Below are 21,984 nucleotides of genomic sequence, written 5' to 3'. Positions count from 1 at the left end.
GCCATTTTCAGAAGTGCTGGCAACATTTTCCTGTGTTGGGCTCTCTCTCCACCCATCCAGCAGGCACAAGCAGGCACCAAATCTGAATGCTTTTTAAACTTGGCTAACACCATTTGCCCCACCCTGGTGATTCCCTCAGACCCTCTCCCACACAGTTTGTGATCAGCAAGAACCTCTTTCAGTGATGAACCTCTGCTCAACTTGCCCTGTGGACTTTCCTGAAATCTTTCAAAGGTTCACAAATGCCAGACAAGCAGTGTCTGTCCTTGGTGTGCCCCTTACCTCTTGCTAAGTGGCTGTAAGCCACTGGCCTTGGTTAACAGCTGAGCTTCTTTCAGGTGCCTCCAAGCCTAGCACAGGTGGCAATGACCTGCAAATCACATTATAGCTCCTACCAGATGGCCTCAGGCAGGGCACAGGCAGTAGCTGACCTTGGCCTGCACCAGAGCCCCCTCCCAGGAGGCCATATCCATTGGTGGGCTCCAAGCCACAATGGAGCACCCAACCAGCATCACAAATGACACACCCGAACGGTGGTAGGCACCAGAACCCTGCTAAAACAAATTCCTCTTTGAGGGGTCAGCCTGTGCACAGCACCTTGTCTGCTGTAGTCACGGCCAATTCTCACAATCAGTAAGCCTGAGGGTGAATCTCTCCCACTGATGTTGCAACAGCAATCAAGTCTCAGCTACAACTGGAGGGTACACACAGCCCACACAAAGGACACACCTGGAGCACTCAGCTCAGGTGACCAGGGAGACTGTGCCACTGGGCCCCATAGAAGACCTACTACATAAGGCCATTCTACCAAGACCAGGAGACATAGAAGAACTACTTAATACATAGAAAAAACATAGGGAGGCAGCCAAAATGAAGAGACAAGGAAATATGACCTAAATGAAAGAACAGGACAAAACCACAGGAAAAGAATTCAATGAAATGGAGACAAGCAATCTACCAGGTGCAGAGTTTAAAACACTGGTTATAAGGATTCTCAATGAACTTAAGTTATATAAATGTAATTACTATGTTGTATACCTGAAACTAATATAATATAGTATGTCAACTACAATCGAAAAATTTTTAAAAATTAAGGAAAAATAAAAAGAGTGGGCTAGAGGAGCATGTTGTCAACAGTTGCTTTTAGGTACCTGATGATTACTCTCTCACAGCTGTAGATCAAAATAAAAGGGGATCCACATGACAGTATGTTTATGACAGGGATACTCAATGTGATGTGACCTTTTAAAAGGAAAAAGCTATATATCACATTCAAACTTTGGAGATAATTAGCCTGAGATTGGCTGAAATTCCAATACTAAGCTGAGAGACTTATTAAACAAAGTTTGGAAGAAAAGAATAAATAAGGTAAGCCCCTTTTGTGGGACTACACAAAACTACATCAAAGGTCACAATTATCAGAATGAAAAGGCAAGCTATGGAATGAGAGAATATATTTGTGAATTATATAACTGGTAATATCCATAATATAGTAAAAACTCCAACAACTCTACAACAACAAAAGAAATAACCCAATGTAAAACTGAGCAATGGATTTGAATAGACATTTCTCCAAAGATGATATACAATGACCCACAAACAAGATGCTCAACATCACTAATCATAAGAGGAAAGCAAACAAAAACCACAATGATGTATCATTTCACATCTGTTATAACTATTAAAAAAAAAAACTACCTTGAAAATAACAAGTATTGGCACAGATGTGGAGAAATAGGAAGAACTCTTGTGCATTGTTAGTGAGAATGTAAAGTGGTGCAACCTACATGACCTACTCTAAAATGATGGTTAAAGTTCTCTAAACAGAAAGGGAATGGTAAGAAAAGGAACCTTGGAACATTAGGAAGAGAAAAATAACATGGTAAGCAAAAATACTGGTAAATATTGATTTTCTAAATTATGTTTGATTGTTAAAGTACTATCTGATATGGGTTTGAATATATGTAGTGGAAATACTTAAAATAAATATATCATAAGTGGATAGGGTAAGGGGATATATGGGAAGAAAGATTTCTACACTTTGCTCAAATACAACAACACACTTAGGCTGTCATAAATTATGAATATATAATGTAACATCTAGAGCATCTGTTAGAAAAAGCTGTACAAAATGATACACAAAAAAAACTGCAGATAAAAGTGGAATTGTAAAAAAATTTCAAATAATGAATAGGAAGTCAGGAAACTAAGACAGAGAAATTAAAAATAGAAACAAAAACAAAACAGAAACAAAAAATAAAATGGTAGATATAAGTATTAATATATCAGTAACCACATTAAATATAAATAGCCTAAATGCAGAAATTAAAATATAGAATTGTTAGACTGGATTAAAAACATGACATAAGTATACCTCATCTATAAGACACTCCCTTGAAGTAGAATAATATAGGTAGGTTGAGAGTAAAAGTATGGATAAAGGTATATAATAAAAATTTTAATTAATAAGTACAGGAGTTGCTATGTCAGATAAAGTAGACTTCAGAGCAAAGAAAATTACCAGAGACTGAGTAATGTTATATTATGATAAAAGGGTCAATCCAAAAAGGTAACACAGCAATCCTAAAAGTGTATGCTTTAAACCAGAATTTGCAAAATATTTAATCGCTGAGAGAACTTTTCAGTTTCAGACTAATCTAATTACAGTTTGCTATTTCAACACATTTCTTTTAGCAATCGGTAGAAGAACTAGACAGAATATTAGTGAGGACATATATAGAAGAATTCAACACCATCAACTAACAGATTTCAAACCACAGACACTCTATCCAACAACAGCAGAATAGCATTCTTTTTAAGTGCCTATGATAGACCATATCCTAAATGATAAAACAAACTTCAACAAATTTAAAAGAATTGAAATCATGCAGAATATATTTGCCAACCACAATGGAATCTTATAAGAAATTAATAACAGAAAGGTAAGAGGAAAACACTAAAAGCACACATTTCTAAATAATTCATGGACCCAAAAAAAGTCTCAGGTAAAATAAAAAAATACACTGCAGTGACTGGAAATGAATATACGATATATAAAAATTTATGAGACACAGTCAAAGCAGTATTAAAAGGAAAATTTATAGCAATAAATGCATATATTAGAAAAGAAGAAAATTTCAAAATAATAAGCTCTTGCCACAAAGACCTAGAAAAATTTGAAAAAGAAGAGCAAAATAAGCCAAAAACAAGCAGAAAGAAATAATAAAGACTAGAAATCAATTAAGTTGAAAACAAATATAATGGAGAAAGTTATATAATAAAATGAAACAAAGATCTGTTTCCTTGAAAAGATCAGTAAAGTTGACAAACTCCTAGCAAGACTGAAAAAGATAAAAAAGAAGAGACACATTTACCAATATCATTTGACTTTGGGTGGTGAATATACAATGCAGTATACAGAGAATGTATTATTGAATTGTACACTTGAAACCTATATAATTTCATTAACCAGTGTCACCTCAATAAATTTAATTAAAGAACTGAAACAGTGGATATCATTTTGAAACTTTTAGACTTAAAATGGACAATAAAGGAATATTATTCACACATAAATTTGACAACCCAAATGAAACGGACCAATTCCTCAAAGAAAAAAAAAACCAATCTTCCACAATTCACTCAATATGAAATGAAATGAGTATCTTGAAGAGATCTCTGCACTGCTATATTTACTATAGCATTTTCACATATGGAAACAATCTAAGCATCCATCAAAAGATGACTAGATAAAGAAGATGTGATATGTATATACACACAGTGTAGTATACAATGTGGTACACACACACATGTATATATAATGGAATATTACTTAACCATGAGAAAGAAGGAAGTCTGCCATGAAGGATATTATGTTAAGTGAAATAAGAAAAAGAGAAAGACAAATACTGTATGATCTCATTTATACGTAGAATCTAAAGAAAAAAAAGTGAAATTTATAGAACAGTGGATTCCAGGGGCTGAAGGGGGAAGGGGCAGGTAGATGTTGATCAAACTATACAAATTTGCAGTTATGTAAGATGAATGTCTAGACATCTGATGTACAAGCTTGAGGACTAACCTTGGCCTACCGGGAGGAAAAGAAACTAGTGGGGCTTTTGATAGTCACATGGATGGATGTGATGAATTGGAATCTAGAAGTGCTCCAAAATCTTTAACCGTCATGGAAATGCAAAGTATAACTACAGTGAGATAATACTACATACCTAGCAAAATGACTAAAATTAAAGCCTGGTAATACCAAATGTTGATGATGAGGTGGAGTCCATAGAACACTCATACATTTCTGATGAAATTATAAATTGTTTCAGCCAAAACTATTTGATAGTTTTAATTACGTTAAATGTGCCTGTAACAATAGAAAACATATTGTAGGATTTCATTTATATGGAGTTCAAGAACAGACAAATTAATCTATTGTAGTAGAAGTCAGAATAGTGGTTACCTTTTGGTAGGAAGATATTTTCTGGGAAGTGGAACGAGGAAAACTAATGGTGTGATAAAAATATTTTGTGAAAACAAATAAAAGAAACCTTATTCAAAATGGAGCTGGGAAGCCATGAAGGGAGAGTTCTCAAGCACTTGTTTTTTATAACAAACAAGAAGAAGGAAGATTTCTTCCCTGCTGACTCATACTGAGATCAACAATAGCAACTGCCTTCCACTTGCTGCCAATAAGAAACTGCCACAACCTGGTACTCTTGTTCCCCACCAATGGGCTCCTGTTAAAACAGCCCTCCCCAATATCCTCCAAGAACCACCCCCATAAGCTGACCTCCCTTTGTCTCTTTAGACTTGCCTATGGTTTGCTATAGTTTGCATGTCCCAAATTGCAATTCCTCTGCTATATCCAAATAAAGTGATTTGCTGCTCAATAACCTTTGTTCAATTTTTTTTGTTCAATTTTTAAGATTGATAATTTGATCTCATCAGTGGTTATGCTGATGAACACATAACAATCTCATAGAAGTGTACCCTTAAAATTTATTCATTTCATATAAATTATACTTTATTTAAAAAGCCAATGATACCTTCAAAATACATGATAAACAAATGAATGAAATAAAAGAGGTACTCGCATAGAAAAAGATGACAGTATGTTACCAAATAAAGATAATTCAATTCTGGGCATCTGAAGTCCTAAAGTTTTACTAGAGATTTATTATTGCAGCCTCAGATTACGGGAATAGCTTGTTTTTACAAGTCACCATTGATTCATACTGGTTTTATAGTTGTCTAAAACTTGATCCCACCCTCCTTTAATAACTACTATCTGAGTCATTTCCATGTGTCCATTTGCTAAGCCTCATCTACTCTACTCTATAAAAGTACAGCTCACTTCGGTTGCACCTACAGTATTGTAACACTTAAAGCAGGGGGTACCTGGATCCTTCTGCTCCTGGCAGGATTCAGGCTCCTGAGTCCTCATACCTAGAATTCTTATGCCCTATCTCTTGCCCCATCCTACCAGTGTAGTTCTCCCAGAGTCTCCCTGACATTGTCACAGTTTTACAAACTCAGCCCTTGTCTCCTAAATGATACCTCAAAAATCAGATTATGAGACTGAGTGGTGAATTATTTCATTTATGCATGAGCTGCATACCATATACATATAATACAAACATAAAGCCAGGTGGATGGGGACCTGGGCCTGAAAGTTTGTTTGGGAATGTGAGCAAATAAAAAAGGACTGACTTTTGACTGTATTCTCTAAATAGAGAAAATATCTTTAAATTATGGTTGAATAGCTTGCACTTTACATTGCTTCCTTTAAAGCCTTTATCCGAGACTTGTTGGCTGTGCCTTTCAAAACTTACTTTAAAAAAACTGTTGAAGATGATACTCTTGGAGAATATATGCTAGAGAAATGATTTCTATTTAACATCTGTGCTTTGCCCATTTATGCTACTGTTCAGAAATATTTCACATATTTCTTTATACCCTCCCTTGTTCCAGAATAGTTTTCAGAAAGTGATCCAGGATCATACATATATGAAAACCCTTGGGTAAAGAAATCAGGGGGAAGGCTAATTAAGGGGAAGGAAGCTAGGAGGAGGTTAGGCCATGGAGTAAAGTTAGTGCCTAAAATAACTATTTTCAATTTCATATACTATACTAGAAGCGGCCTAAAATTTTGGTTCTGAGCATCTTAGCAACCAGTATAAAAAAGAAAACAATTTGTTACACAATCGAACCCACATATATTTATTAACTGTAGGGTTAAATGTAAGGTTCGTTAGCTTTTCTAAAAAGAGTTGCAGATCAGGTATTACCTTGGAGGCAGTCAGATTTTTAACCCAGGTATTTAGCAGAAGCATATAGCTGCCATAATTTCAAGGACTTCCTGTAGCAGCCTGTCTGTCTCTCTCTGCCTTTGTCTCTACCACTGTCTCTTTTTTTGTCTCTCTGTCTCAGATCTGTCTGTCTCTATATATCATCTGACACTAATGTCTGAGAAGCTACCGGGGAGTTTTATTTTCTGGCAGCCACCTACTTCTTAGAGTAGGTGGTGGAAGGTATCTTTAATTAATGTAAAGTACATCTTTAAATTTTCATTATATGTTCTTTCTGAAGATGCTGCAGATTCCTTGGGGGATTTCATTAATAAAAGTGCCTTTAGTTTACGATGGCATCTTTTATAGGAATGTTATGACTCATTTTTCAACTATTATAAAGCAGATTCCTGTCACAGCAATGAATAGAATTTCTAAGCTTAAAAATATTATTTTTGGTTTTGGGGTATATTTCAATTTTCTAATTGAAAAGATTCCTTCCTATTCAATAACACGCTATAGGTAGTAATAATATTAATAATAAATATTGTACTTACTCAGATTGTCTTTCAAATTTCTTCTGCATAAATAAAGAGAAAACCATGTATTTTGGTGCAGAAAACATCTAACGTCTGTATTTTCTTCCTTCAGCGATGTTAGAGACAACCATTTCCTTTCTTTTTCTGTGGAAGTTTATTCTCTGCTTTACCTCAGTCTGAGCTTGAACTGGCTCAGAAACAACAGGGTGTGTCTCAGAAATGGCTGTGTTGAAAACTAGCAAGTCGGGGAAAGGTAGCCCGTTTTCAGTTTCGTTTCCTAGACTTGAATTTATAGAAAATGACTGTTCTCTCTGAAATGCTTTTTTTCCCTTCCCCCAGTAAGCCCTTACTCTGCCACCTTCTGGTCTGTTTGGTTAAAATCCAGAGATTTCAAATCTGTTCTTTGCTTGAGAGTTTTGAGGACTGCCAAGAGCCCTGCCGTCTTAGCTACAGAAAAGCTCTGGGATATTCTGAGTAGATCCCTTGTGAACACTGGTTTTCACTGCTATTGGGAGCAGTATGAAGCAGCTTATTGTGGTATTTCACTGGCCTTCCAAGGTCGACTAACCATCCATCTCTGTTTTCCTAAAGTATAAAGTAATGGCCTTCAGAGACTCTTCTGAGCTCTCCACGAATGCTCAAGGCTCCTGGGTTAGTTCTGTAGGACAGACTAGGGTTACAGCCTCCCCATGGCCACAGTGCAGGGATTTATCTTTTTTAAGGTCAGTCTCAAGGCCAGGTAGAGAACTGTCTAAGTGAGAGCCACACAAATAGTTAACATTAAAAAAAAAAAATTAACAGTAAATGCTAACACTTATTGTGTGTGCTCATATAGCTTTTGGTTTTCACATTCCTCTGTAGATTCACACAGGTTTTTGAATGTTTATTAGGCATTTATTATGTACCAGGCGCTGTTGTAGGTACCTTATATTAACTTATTTACTCTTCATAACAGCCCTCTGAGGTAGATGCTTTATTATCTCCATTTTACAGCTGGAGAAACTGAAACACAAAGACATTAAATAATGTGACTATGTATGTTTAAGTGTTTACATGTATGTATATAAACGTGTATATGTATATACACACATATCTCTCTCTATATATACTTTATTGGTTCTGTTTTTTGGAGAACCCTGACTAATTTGACCAGGGAACAAATGGCTTGGCAAACCGAAGTAACCCACACCCTAATCGAGATATAGAACATTTCTGTTATGGCATATCTCCCCTGTCCCTCATCACTCCTAACTACCCCTAGAGGAAACCACTCCTCTGATTTTTTTTTCACCGTAAATTAGTTTGACCTGATCTAGACGTTCATATATATGGAATTGTATAGTATGTTCTCTTCTGTGGTATTTCTGTGCCTTCTTTTATTCAACATAATGTAATTGAGATTGGTTTTAGTGTTGCATGTATCAGTAGTTCGTTTATTTTTAATGCTGAATAGTACTCTGTTTTGTTAGTATGACACAATTTATCTAATTTCCTTTAAATGGACATTGGAGTTATTTCCATTTTTGGCAGTCATGCATGAAGCTGCTATGACTATTTTTGTACAAGTCTTTTTGCGGACATATGTTTTCATTTCTCTTAGGTAAATACCTTGGCATGGAATTGCTAGATTAAATAGGTGTGTGTTTAGCTCCATAAAACAATGTTGAGGCTTTGTTGAAATTTGTACGAGAAGCAATACTCTTTAAGGCGTGGTGGGTCTCTGTGTCAGGCCACTGTATAAGTCAAAATGAAATAGGAACTGGGGTTCATCTTACTTTGCCATTTTAGAAATAAAGAAATTGTGATACTCAGCACATCAGTATCAAGAATCTGAGGCTGCCAGGCGTTACAATTTTATACCCCTCCACCCACATCTAAGAGTAACAGGTAATATAGTTTAATTGGTACCCACGATACCTGCCCTGGTGTTAGAATGTCTAGTATGGTCTCACTGTCTTAGGAGTGGTCAGACATGGCAGCCATGAATAAATATTTATATTTTTACAATATCTGTAAGGAACATCATTTCAGAACTCTCAAGATGAGCCAGCAAAATGAATCTGTTTTATACATATTGAGGGGCAGTTAGAAATCTGATACATTTGGTTGAAAGAACAAGGTAAAATGACATTACGAGGGTAACATATGGATATTGTATTCTACCAGACAGATCTTGCTCCTTTGCACACAATTGAGATAGCTTTTAAATAATAGCAGACGTCATGGGCATTTCCTATGAACTCTGTAGCTATTACTAATTTTTCTTTCAGAATGGATCTATAGATTGTATTCCATGACTCACTTTGAATGCTGCTTTCCATTTTTCTAAGACTGTGAGAACAAGTTGGATCTTCCTGTGGCTATTTATGCCCAATACACATCTTCAGTCTTTATAACACAAGGCTCCTGGAAGAGCTGACTTTCTTCAGGAACTGGCTCGTGCCCTGTGAGCGTCAGATGTGACATTGTCAGCATCTGGAAGGCCCAGCTGTCCCACAGGGATTAGGAATGTTTGGAAAACAGTCTATATTCTACAGAATATATATATTTTTAAAAAGATTAGTTACTCAGAGCATTTAGGTATGCTTTATTTACCCAAGGGTTATTCAGCTTTAAGCAGAGACCTTTGACTTTTGACTTCCCTTTAAAAATTTATTCCTTCTTGTTACATTTCTCTTTGTTAAGAGTCTGGTAACCTTAAGTACTAGTCACATGATTATAAATTCCACATTGGGTGTGTATTTATATCATAGGTATTTCTAAACTAGTATACCAGTTATCCCTTCAGAAGGATACCAAGCTTAATGTAAATTTAATTTTCTTGAATCCAGTCTCTTTGTTTACCTAGTCCTATGTTTTGAGAAATATTGAGAATATTGTTAATATGGGAAAATAGAATGATTGTTCCCAAGGGATTTGGTGATCTGAAGGGTCTGTATATATCCACCCTTCCTGAGTTATTATAATGTGACTTCACAATGCTCGGTAGAAGCCGACCATGTTTAAAGATATTCTGGCTCTTACATCACTCATACATGCTCAAGAATAATATTTTCTCTTTCAAATAAGAATGAAAAATAAAACATTTCAAATTGTTTGAAGAAATATCCTGGGGTATAATTTTTTCCCAGTTTATATTTAATTCCGGCGTGAGTATGAAGTAAAAAGTCTGTGGGTTTGTTTTTTGTTTTACTTTCATCTAACTGTCCGGTTCTCTATTTCCAATGTGAGGACTAGTTTTTTAACTATTGAAGAAATATTGTGTTTATTTAAAAATTATATAAGTTGATGTAATGTATCTTAACTGCATGTGAAGATGAGTATGGGAAAAGGGGTAAATGATATAGAACGAGAAAACTAGGGTTGTGTGGTTAGCGGAAGGGGCTTGAATTAGAGTACCAGAGAATAAGTTTTTTTAATTGAAGACTGAAATGGAGTAACAAAGATAGCCAGTGTTTAAATTCAGGAAGACCTAAACAAGACTGGTAAAATACACTGATCTTAGATCAACAAAACAATATTCATTTAGTGCTTCATTAGAATAAGTTGCCTTTAATTACTGGATAAAAAAATGTGGTATATTCATGCAATGAAATTTTAGACAATAAAAAGGAATGAAATACTGGTGCATGATACAACATGGATGAACCTCGAAAACATTACGCAAAATGAAAAAAGCCATTCACCAAAGACTACATGTTGTATGACTCCAATTATATGAAATGTCCGGAATAGGCAAATCCATAGAGACAGAGAGAAGATTAGTGGGTGCCAGCGGCTTGGGGAAAGGGGTAAATGGTGATTGACTGCTAATGGGTACAGAGTTTCTTTTTGGGTGATGGGAGTGTTCTGAAATTGATTGTGCTGATGGTTGCACAATGAGGATATACTAAAAAACCATTGAATTGTATACTTTAAATGGGAGAACTTTATGGTACATGAATTATCTCAATAAAGATGTTTAAATTTGTCTTCTAATAAGAGCCTACTGAGTGTTGGACATGTAACTCGTGCTATCCAATTTAATCCTCATCAGATGCTTGCAAACAAAGTTTATTTTCCTCATCTTACAAATGAGAAAACCAGAGTTCTAACTTACTTGTGTACACTGACTTGGTGAATGACTGGCACAGTTAGGCTTGCATTGAAAGCCTGTCTATTTTCTAAGTGTGAACTTTTTTCAGTGGCTGTCTTCATTTATCCTGTTTCCAAATTATAAGACCTACTGAGATAACCGTTGTTGAGCTATTATCAGCTATGAGTTAATTTACCTGTGTGGGTAGAGCTGGTGATTTATGGACAGACTATGTGGAGCCCTGAACAGGAGTTATCAAGTAGATAACTTGAGGGCACTGAGTCCTCATAAATAGGGAGTTGAGGAATGAGGTGGTAGAATTAACATGTAGTATTACAAATACCCAATCCAACAATTTCTTTTTTGACTTTGTTTTCCCTGATGGCAACTTAGAAAAAAGAGAAAAGGGAGTGAGTTTGAAGAAAAGAATCAGTTAAAAACTATTGTTTTTATTTTTTAATGGACTTCCCTGAGTAGAAATTGGATCCCAATATTTTTGAAATATAGATGGTGAAAATGGGATAAACTAGATTTAAGCCTAAGTTTTTTTGTTTTTCTGTAGGTAAAACATGAATTCACCTTTGAAGGAAGACTAAGCACTTGTTTTAGGGAAAGCATTTTAATGGGCTCTTTGATTCTAGAAGATAAACCAAAGAATCTCTTCTGAAATGGGGAATTGAACTTCTCTGCATAATAATGTAGAACCTTGTCTTTTTTGTTGAGTGAGGTGATCTCTCTGCATTTTCTATTTTTTTTTTTCAGAAAAAAACATAATTCTTTCTGAGGACGTTAGAGGGTTTGTAGCCTAATCTGTGAGTCAAGGATTCCTGTTTAGGGCTTGTCTCATCTGGGAGAGTCGAGCAAGGGCCACCCTACGACATGGTTGTTGAAAGAGGGGCTGAGACGAGAGAAGCCCCCTAAGGAACCTTATAGAGGAGCTGGGCCTATAAACTCTGAGGACAGTCATCAATAACAGAAACATGTAACAGTTTTTCTTCTTTCTGTTCTAACTTTTCAAAAATCTTAATTAAAGCCTTTAGTTAAATCTTGCTGAACACTGTAGCCCAGTCTTAGCTGAGCTGTGAAGGATTAAGGGACAGGCTTATGTCCAAAGGCCTATGAACCATTCGAGGAGTGCAGCCCCTGGGAAGAGCCTGCTACCAGATGGACAGGTGGGCTGCAGAAGAGGAAAGCAGCAGCTTGGAGCAGTATCGGCAGCAGATGAATAAGATAGCAAATTTTACAATAAATTGTTTCAAGTTTTTGTATAAAAGGAGAAAGTTTTCAGGGAACTCCTGGTAATTAACTGAATCGAACTTTATTTTTTATGCTTATGAGGAGACAACTATTGCCCAAAGAGTCGGTGAAAAGATCCCTGAGAGGGAAAAGGACATCTTTATGACAAGAGGAATTGGGTTTGAAGCCTGGAATGTCGAAGTTACATCAGAAGAAGATATAGAGAAATGGATAAGCAAACATATATTTGTGAAGTATTCGATTTAATTTATGTTAGCATGTGTTTCACTTTATAGGCAATAGATAGCTCTTAAAATCCAAGCTCTAGAATGCTGTTTGAGGCTGTCCTGGCTGGTGTAAGTCTAGGAACAAGTTTCTGCGATGGCATTCCTGGTGCTGGAAAGTAGAGAGCACATATTGCCATGAAGAAAGTCATGTAATCAGATAGGAGTTACAGTAGTTAGGGAAGACTTCCTGGTGGTTACTCTAACTGACTTGTGGTGGAGAAATCAGAATAGCTATACTCTGAAAATGTTGGATGAAAATAAGGGAATATTTGACAGAACAGCATTCATATAGCACAGGTTGAGAAGTAAAGAGGGAAATACACGGAAAAAAGATGCCAGGGAAGATGGAATCTTAAAGAACAGGTGAAGATAAGACTGCGTTGACAGGAGGCAAGAATGGACAAAAACGGATTCATCTTTAACTGGGAGCAAGTTGTTGAAGGGAGTTCAAACTTATGGATACTTGTTTTCTGCTCTCTTCCCCCTCCCAAAGCAATGCCTGAGAGAAGGGCAAGGGGATACAAGGAATTGTGTGTGTGCGTATGTGTGTGTGAAGGGGTAGATGGAGGATGGTAACAAAATATTTACCTTCCACATATGTTTTTATTAATACCAAGATGAATAATTGGCACTCTGGTGTGGAGCTCTGGGTTTGAGTTTCAATAAACTAAGAAGGGGTTTCTCTTCTACATTCATCCTATTTAAATCTTTGACGGTGAAGAAATAATTCATAATTCAGAAAATTTATAAGAGTAATAGAATTAAAACATTTTATTGACCTACAACCAATAATGATGTGACCTGTGGATACCAATTGTTAGTCTTAAAGTGCATATTTAAGGCATCGAACATTGACACTACTGTGTGCCAAGCACTGTGTGTAGACCCATTTCATGCCCTACAAAGGCTTTTAATCTATTTGGGAAGACAATAGCAAAATCTGTGATTAGAGGTAAGCCAATAATGTCATCAGAATGCTATGGGAATAAGGAATAAAATCAGAGAGGGAGAGATGAATAAACATATATGTGCTACTATATCTTCTTAAATTACTGCTATATCATATGCTAGAGGGCCTTCGATGGAAAACCCTAGGTAGAAGGAGACTCTTTCTATGTTCCCACCACTTCTGAGTGGACCCGAATAAACAGATGTCACTGGTATTTTTATTTTTTTCTCTGTCCCGTATTCTATAGAGATTTCCTTGCCTTCAGCCAGACCAGTGAGACGACGCAGGAGGTCTTTGACTTTTTTTTTTTCCCACACATCTCCACTCTGCCAGAATGAATTTATATTTTGTACTTTACTGAAGTACTGCTCTATCTCAGCCTTATGAACAAGATTGTTGAGACCCTTCCTCTTCCCCAGGTAGAAAAATGTGCTTGCTTGCTTGGATCTGCACATGCTTCTGTACTGTCTCTTGAAGGATCTATTTAAGGAAGAAACGTATTTTTCCATTAGTTTGGCATCTTCATCTAGCTCTTCATTTTCTGGCCAGAACAGAAGGCAGGCTAAGAAATAAGGGTCTGGATATTGATGATTTGGTTCTATGTATTGCAACACTTCTCGGAGCTGTTTTTTAAGTATGTTAAGTGGTTGAATGGACTTGGAGGTGGGTTTTAGACAATTGAGAATAATGTTAGCCAAAATGAAATTTTGTTTCTCCTTTACCATTCGTTTGTTTGGCTTTTGCTGTAAGAGGAAAGTGTATTTTTCCACTATAGTTTCCATGATAGTTGGGGCATCTTTGTGATTTGGATTAAGATATGCTAGAAGTCCAGAAAACCTATCTGCTCTCAAAGCTTCTAGACCTTTCCTATAATTCACCTCTTGGAGTAACTGACTCTCTTTGCCTTGTAATGGATCCAAATGGCAGAAAAATTCTATGTATTTACTGAAACAACGACTTATTTTCTTGCTTAATAAGATTTCCCCTGTTTCTTTTTGGGTATCCCTTTTTTTCAAAAGATTCATATAATCAAGAAAAAAGTCAAAGCACCTTTTCATATCTGATTGTAAATTTTGTAAATAAGGTGTGAACTTGCTAAGAGCCAAATAATATACATTTTTTGAATTTGTAGGAATATTACTTTTTCCTGATAAAAATTCTACCATAGTTTTTTCAGATGATTCATTTTCTTTGTGGAAACAGGGAGTAAGCTGAAGAATCTGAATAGTGTAAAGACCAACTTCTATTTCACCCAAGAAACCAGATGTGTTATACGTGTCATATTTTCTTTGGGACTTCTGTGGTGACCAAGTCTCTGTTTCATAGTCTTTCCTATCAGTTTGCTCTTGAGCTTTTTTGAAAGCTCTTGAGGCATTTTCAGCAGTTTCTAGGAAATGTGTTAGATCATTAACAGTGATATTCTTACAGTTTTTGTTTTCGTCCAACCACAATTTGATTTCACTTTTGTAGACCTGGCCAAGAGTATCTGAGATATAGGAATTTTTAGGTGCTTTCTTTTGGGCCCGATTTGCCCAAAGCAGAGCAATGTGAAAATTCTTCTCTTTAATGTAGAAATGTCTTGCTAAAGCCTGACAAATAAATGCATTTTCTGGGAATCGAATACTTCCTTCAGTCAGGACTCTTTCAACTTCATCATTCTGTAAAGTTTCAATTAATGGGGAAAACAAAGTGTCTGTTTCATCTCCATGCTCTTTGCGCTGTCTTGTAAGCAGAAGAGTTTGCACGTCATGTTGAAATTTGTCTCTTCCTATTCCAGAAACATAGAATACGTTCTCTTTTAATATCTTCAGTGCAATTTGACACTGACTCAAGTGATAGCTTTCTTCCAGTTCTTTTAGGCAGCAAATGGCAATCAGGGGGTGAATGATGCGCACACCTGTGTATCTCCCATAGTCTGCAACTTCTGTGTTTATTAGAAGTGTAGAATAGGTTCCCATCTTGTCTTCTAGACTTTCAGGTTTCCAGGGTGTGCGGGTGTATGTGATTCCCAAAAATATTTCACAATGTGACACTGAAATTGTAAAATCTGTAACATAAGAATTTAGTAGAGCCAAGAAAGAAATGAGTTGTGCTTCCTTACTGTCAATATTCTGTCCTTTTAAGATATTCTTGACTACATTTTCTATATATGTTTTATCAAAATTTTCTTTCATAATCATGAAGGAATAAAAGTTTTCACAGTTCTTGTGTTGTTTTTCAATTTCCTCCAGTTTGGACTCAAAAGCTCTTTGTTCCTTGGAGGAAAGTTGGTATTTTAGTGCAATACTGTCTGCTAATTTTGCACTTTCATCAGGATTCTGGGATCTCATGCAGTTTAAGATAATTACCAATGTTTTATCATATCTCAAACCTTTCTCTGCTAAAATGGAATGGATGACATACTGTAGATTGTAGACATTTTCTTGTTCTTCAAAATCATCCACTAGGAGAAGTACAGGAATGTAATCCTGAGGGCTGGCTGCCTTATAAGTAATCAAATTGGTAACTTGTTCTCCAATTTCTGCAAAATCAGTTGCTTTGTTTTTTAATACAGCACATCTGAAGTTTTTCTTTAGGTCCCAGAGAACATTCATAGCCAGTGTAGTACCCCCACAGCCTGGGTGATGATGAAGATTGATAATTTTTACAAACATTGGTTTAGGAGAGTCTGCCCGACAATGTATCAGATCTCTAAGTTTTTCATAACTGTCCCTTTTGACAAAGGCTGAAGAATAGTTTTCAGAAGAAAAATAGAAGTTCCACCAGGATACTTTGCCACCTCGATAAAAATGCTCTTCTTTCGTTTTTTTAAATTCTTGGAATTTAGATTCATTTTTCTCAATATCTGTGTCTTTACACTCATTTTCACAGAGAATTTCCAGTGCAGTAAACACATCCTCTTCCTTTTTCTCTAGGATAACTGAAGATGATCCACTGGAGGGTAAAAACCTTTTAGATGACTGAGTCACTGGTTTTAGTTTGAGGATAGTATTGTTTATCAATTCTAAATTTAAAGTGGAAATACTATGGTTTGTTAATTCATCTGCCATTGTCAGTCTTGCTTGTAGTAGATCTTTCCACCGTTGATAAAACTGTGAGTCTACACAGATACACAATATATTTTCCATTCCTTTGAGAGCTTGGTAGAAAGCACAGAAGGTTTCAATGAGTGGGTCTCCTGGGCTTTCCACTGGAGAGAGTAATAGAAACACTACCAAAAATTTTCCTCTTGTCATTAGGTTTTCATCTGTGAGAAATAAAATCAGTTTTCTGACTTCAGAAGCTCTTTCTCTCTGCCATAAATGTGGTTCTAGGGGCCTATACCTCTCATCTTTCAAGTCTGATCTGCCATTGCAGAAGATCCAGCTGGGCTGATCAAAAAGATTCAGACTAGAAATTTTCTCCCTTATGGTAGTTGTCTTTTCCTCATACTGATTTGGAAAGTGCAGATTTGCTACCCGGCTTCTTTTGTAAGCTTTGGCCACCCCCTTGCTTTCAGACTCAGGATCAAACTCCAATATAGCAAACCATTTAATTTCCTTTAGAAAATCTAAGTTCTTTGTTTGGTTTGGATGGCATTTATTTGTTACAAGAATGTACCAATTGTAGTAAGAATTATCCAGTGAGTCTCGGTTTCCTATGAGAAGTTTAACCAGCTTTTGTCCTTCACTCTCCTTCTTATTTGCCTTCACCTCATATCTTTCTTCAGCCTCTTTTCTAGATGCTGTTAGTGACTTTAAATTTTGTATATATTTTTTGAAATCCGCATCCTGTTGCTTGACGTTGGCCAGGATATCCTTAGAGCTAGCCCCTTCTCTCACAAATAGTGAATGATCTTGGTTTTGTTTCCATGTTTCATTTTTACAGTTTTGCATCTTAATGTAGAAATAGGTTTCTTTACACACAGAGTGTTTTGGAATAACATCTACTTCAATGACAAATCTACCAGATGAAGTATTGTTCTGTAGTAGGACTTCTACAAATCTTGGCTCCCGAATGCACTTCTTGGCTTTATTGATATCACTTTCTTCAAAATACTGTTTGATCATTTGATTGAAGTGGTCAATGAAGGCATCCTTACTGGGGACTTCCACACCGACAATTTCTCCATGCGGTTTGTCCTTGACTCCAAAATGGATGGTACCATTAGTGCGTGAGTTCATACAAGCTGATGTGAATCGGAAGACTTCATTGCTAAATTTCATCTTAATGTCCTTTTCTGTGGCTGTTTCTGTATTTGTGAGGGCTTTGAATTCATGTATAGGGTCTATGAGATTGAGTGGTCCTGTTTCAGGTTGGATAAGATAATGTTCTATGTAACGCTGGCTGTCATGGAACTGATCAAAAGGATATGGCATACAAGTCAACTGTTCAGTTTTCAGCTTGTTCTTTTTTTTGTTTTTAGTGGTCGCTACTTCATTTAATTCATTTTCTGTCATAAGAACCGAGTCTTGTTCTTTGGTATCTCTAGTCTCACTGAGATCATGATCAATATTGGATGACACTGAATTTTGCTCGTCCTTTTTTGTCTGTTGTGGCTTTTTTTGGTGTTCATTTTTGGACAGTTTCATATGATCTAATTGTCCAGAATCCTGTTTGTTGTTTTCAGGGAAACTATTATTCAATTTGTTAAACATACGTTTTATCAAAAGTGCTGGACCCCGTGGTAGCCCCATGTCTCTAAGGTCTTTCTCAGTTAATTCCTGCAGGACTAATCCTGTCACTTCTTCTTTGAACAGAATCTGCCCATATTTCTCATCAATCTTAAGGGCTTCAGTTACCCATTGTTTCACATGCTCTTTGGTCCAGTCTTTGGTCATTTTGGGTAGATTTGCTTGTTCACTCATATCAAAGCTGCAACTTCCTTCCTTGGGAAAAGTAATACAATAAGTATTTTAGTATTATACTTTATAACTGAAATCATATAGTCAATTATGTATATAATTTTATATAAACAGCGTGTATAAAATATTTTTCAAGGTTGATTCTTAAAACTGTTTGGTACTTATTTTAACTGTTTTAAGTCCCAATTAGTGTCCATGTTTCCTATATGATTGTAATTGTGATTATGAAATATGCAGTAGCTGCTAACTAGGGTGACATACCCCTTTACCCTATATAATTTCCCCTTTTAGGCTTAACTTGATGAAAGTTGGATTTTTTTTAACTCAAAAAAAGCATCTTAAGTAATACAGAAATTGGTTCCCATAGCTGAATATTGCAAGTAAACTTTAAAATATGAAACTGGATAAGTGGAGGTGGATTGGAGCACTGGAAACTCCATTTGCAGCTAGGAAGCTGGCCATCTTTGATACATAGTAACAAGGCAGCTGGTTAGCTCATCGCCTGTACTCTTTTGGAACTCAAGCAGTCAGGCCACCAAGGGTGGAGCTTCGGGCAATGTGATAGCAAAATGTTAGAATAATCGATTTGGTTGGCTAATTCTTGTGGCCCTCAGAGATACCAAAGTGTATGCTGTAGTTCAAACTGGCCTGGCCTGCCTAAAATTAAATAAAGAAAATACTTTGAGTTTTTACTTTTAAAACCATTTCAGCCTAAATTATTCTTGTGAACTAATTAAAGTTCTATAATTATGTACTCTGTTGAATCATATGAGCTGTGTACCATGTAACATCCTGGAGCAGGGGTTCTCTACCTTGCCTGAACATTAGAATTACTGAGGGCTTCACATTCTGAAACTCTGATTTAATTGGCTGAGAGAGTGGGAGTGGTGTTCAGGGTTTAGTACTTTTTAACGCACTTCCCATTTGCAGGTGGCGCTTGCGGCTGAAGCATTTACCCCAAGATAACTCGTGGGTTACAGTCCTAACTTACGCCCAAAGTTCGCCACGAAATATCTCGCTTTTATTGTTATTTTTGCATTGTGCTAGAATATCGATAGTTTTTGGAAACAAATGACATCATTCTATTTATAGCATTCTGTTTTTAGTAGTGGTGTTTCCATTTCCATAATATAGTAATTCTTGATCGCTGAAAATGTCATATCCTAGAAAAAGTAGCATTCCTATATGTGATATTTAACTTTGTTCTCGAACAGTTAGCCGAAGAGTCATTTGATGAATTCGATTTGTGTATACATTTCTGTCACATTAGGATCAGAAACAAGTTCCATTTTAGAAATAACTCCAAGAACAGTTTTCATATTTTATTTTCACATTGAAAACCAGTCAGATTTGCTTCAGTCTCAAAGATTGTGTTTATGTAAAATTAAATTAATGCAGGCAGCCAGCTACACTTTTTTCTCTAAACAGGAAATGGATTAAAATTTGTCTGGAATATTCTATTTGAAGAGTTCTCGAAATGTAATCTCTAGATCAGTAATGTCAGCATCACTTGGAAGCTTGCTAGAAATGTAAATTTTTCTTTTCTTTCTTTTGTTTCTTTTCTTTCTCTTTCTTTCATTATTTATGCCTACAGCACCTGGTCTCCCAGGTGGTCTCACATCTAAGGCCTGATCCTGTTAGCTTCTGAGATCAGACATTGGGCTTGTTCAGGGTGGCATGGCTGTAGACCATGGACTGTGGCTCTACTGGGGCGCGAACCCAGGACCTTCTGCGTGTAAAGCAGACGTGCTAATTGCTACGCCATGGAACCATGTCCTAGAAATGTAAATTTTCAGGGCCCACTCCAGACCTACTAAATCAGAATTAAAAAGATGAATCTATAATGTCATTTAAATAAGAGAAAACAAGAAAGTGAAAGTATTAAAAGGATAAATAGACTTAAAGTCTATTAAGGATCAAAAATCCTCCCAAATATTAAATTATAAAGAGAGAAATATGAACATTTAAAAAGATTTGTAATCTTTAGTGGTTATCAGAGAGATGGGGGGAAGGGAAGAGGTAGAAAAGAATAAAGGGGGTCAAATATATGGTGACAAAGGAGATGTGACTTTGGGTGGTGAACACACAAAGCAATGTACAGATGATGTATTATAGAATTGTAGACGTGCAATAAATTTAATTTAAAATTATTTTTAAAAAGATTTGTAATTTTTTAAATGTAAAATTTAAGGAACTATGTTTTTAAAAAATTTAGTGTATACCAAGTCACAAAATCTAGCCAAACTTAAAATTTGACCCATCTATGTTTGGGGTTGCTTGCAAAAGCTTCCCTGAAGGTCTTCTTGAGGTCAGATGTGAAGGATGAACTAAACTGAGGCCTCAGCCTCTTGCCTTAATGACTGGCCAGAGAGGAAACCCATGCAAGTCATTTCTGGTGTGAAGACCATAAGCACACCAGAATGTTTTATCCTGCCTGTAGTCATGCAACCACTGGGCATAACATCTTCTACTTGCCTTGACGACACTTACTTGCTGTAGTATCTTGAATCTTCTTAGTCACTCGGTCTTCAGTCTGCAAGATACACCTAGTCCTGAGCCAGTTAGCAGAAGGAACCAACCAATTCTTGATCTTGAAGACATCCAACCTCCAGAACTATGAGACAATATATTTTTGTTGTTTAAGCCACTCAGTTTGTGGTACTTTGTTATAGCATCCCTAGGAAATTCACAGGATCACCAATGGCTACAAGCCTTCCATCAACTCAGATTCAAACATTTCATTCTCACCACCGTTAGTGCCTGAACTCTAATATATTTTCTCTTAACGCCAAGACTTTAACCCATTGATCCTATTACTTTCTCACTTTTCCTCACCCCTCTATCATGTCCTCACATCCTCCACCCATTCACTCTATTTACAATACAGCAGCCAACATGATCCTGTTTAAATGTAAGTGTAATCCTGAGACTCTGCCCAAGACCATCCAATGATTGCTCATCTATCTCACTCAGAGTAAAAGCCAAAGTCCTTACATAAGATTTGACACGATGTGCCCACTCCACTGTTTTTTTTAACTTCATCACCTCCAGTCACTCAACTTACTCTACCCCAGCCACCCAGGGTGTCTTGCTATTGCTCAAACATGCAAGGCACGCTGCTGCATTAGGTCTTTGTAGTAGCCATTTCTTTTGCCTGGAATGCTCTTTCTCTAGATACATAGCTCACACCCTCACTTCCTTCAGCCCATTAGTTAAATTCAGTAAGGCCTTTCTTGGCTACCCTTTCTAAAATTTCAGTCCTTCCTCTAGCACTTTCCATCACCTTTCCCTGCTTCATTTTTTTTTTTTAGAATTTCATACTGACACTATATATTTTACTTAATTATCTTTCCCATTCTCTGTCTGTGACTAAAATGTAATATCCAGGAGAGCAAGCTTTTTGCCTTTCATTCACTGGTGAATCACTAGGGCCTGACATAAAATAAATACTCAGTACATATTAGTTGAATGAAGAAATTACAGTTTTTAGAGTAGCGTAATGCTTGAACTGTATTTTTGGAAACCCATGTGTTAGCATTGCCTATGGAACAAAAGACTTGGGAAGTTTCTTTTCTTTTTTCCCCACTTTCCCCATTTCACCCACTCCCATCCCCTGCCTTTGATGACTACCAATTTGTTCTCTGTATCTATGAGTTATTATTATTTTTTTTAGATTCCAAATATAAGCGAGATCATACAGTATTTGTCCTTCTATGTCTTATTTCACTTAGCGTAATGCCCTCCAGGTCTATCCATGTTGTCAC

General features: G+C 36.4%; 2 protein-coding genes across 5 annotated transcripts in view; both read right to left on the bottom strand.

Annotated features, from left to right (window-relative positions):
- The window catches only part of SAMD9 (sterile alpha motif domain containing 9), a 28,579-nt gene extending 7,751 nt beyond the window's left edge, over positions 1–20,828 (bottom strand). The window contains exon 1 of one of the 2 annotated variants that reach the window (XM_039878092.1): positions 20,711–20,828. The gene's annotated coding sequence lies outside the window, so the exon portion shown is untranslated. Of the gene's footprint in view, positions 1–6,847; positions 7,138–20,710 lie in introns of those variants that run through there. The other variant, XM_039878093.1, reaches the window with a different exon arrangement.
- Positions 13,175–20,834, bottom strand: SAMD9L (sterile alpha motif domain containing 9 like). Of its 3 annotated transcripts, none has more exons than XM_039878094.1 (2): positions 20,711–20,834; positions 13,175–18,244 (listed from the first exon to the last, which is right to left on the bottom strand). In XM_039878094.1, exon 2 carries the CDS (start codon positions 18,221–18,223, stop codon positions 13,472–13,474), a length of 4,752 nt encoding a protein of 1,583 aa, XP_039734028.1. In that variant the 5' UTR covers positions 18,224–18,244; positions 20,711–20,834; the 3' UTR covers positions 13,175–13,471. The 3 variants fall into 3 exon arrangements, with proteins under 3 accessions (XP_039734028.1, XP_039734029.1, XP_039734030.1); XM_039878095.1 differs by having other exon boundaries at positions 13,175–18,240; positions 20,711–20,828; XM_039878096.1 differs by having other exon boundaries at positions 13,175–18,240; positions 20,696–20,821.
- Positions 20,835–21,984: the final 1,150 nt, after the last annotated feature.

This window comes from Pteropus medius, unplaced genomic scaffold (genome assembly GCF_902729225.1).
Source record: "Pteropus medius unplaced genomic scaffold, Ma_sr-lr_union100, whole genome shotgun sequence".
Classification (NCBI taxonomy): domain Eukaryota; kingdom Metazoa; phylum Chordata; class Mammalia; order Chiroptera; family Pteropodidae; genus Pteropus; species Pteropus medius.
This window is presented reverse-complemented; position numbering and strand designations above follow the sequence as displayed.

Coding starts and splice junctions, on each gene's coding strand:
- SAMD9L (XM_039878094.1), bottom strand. CDS start 18,223: ATGAGTGAACAAGCAAATCTACCCAAAATGACCAAAGACTGGACCAAA.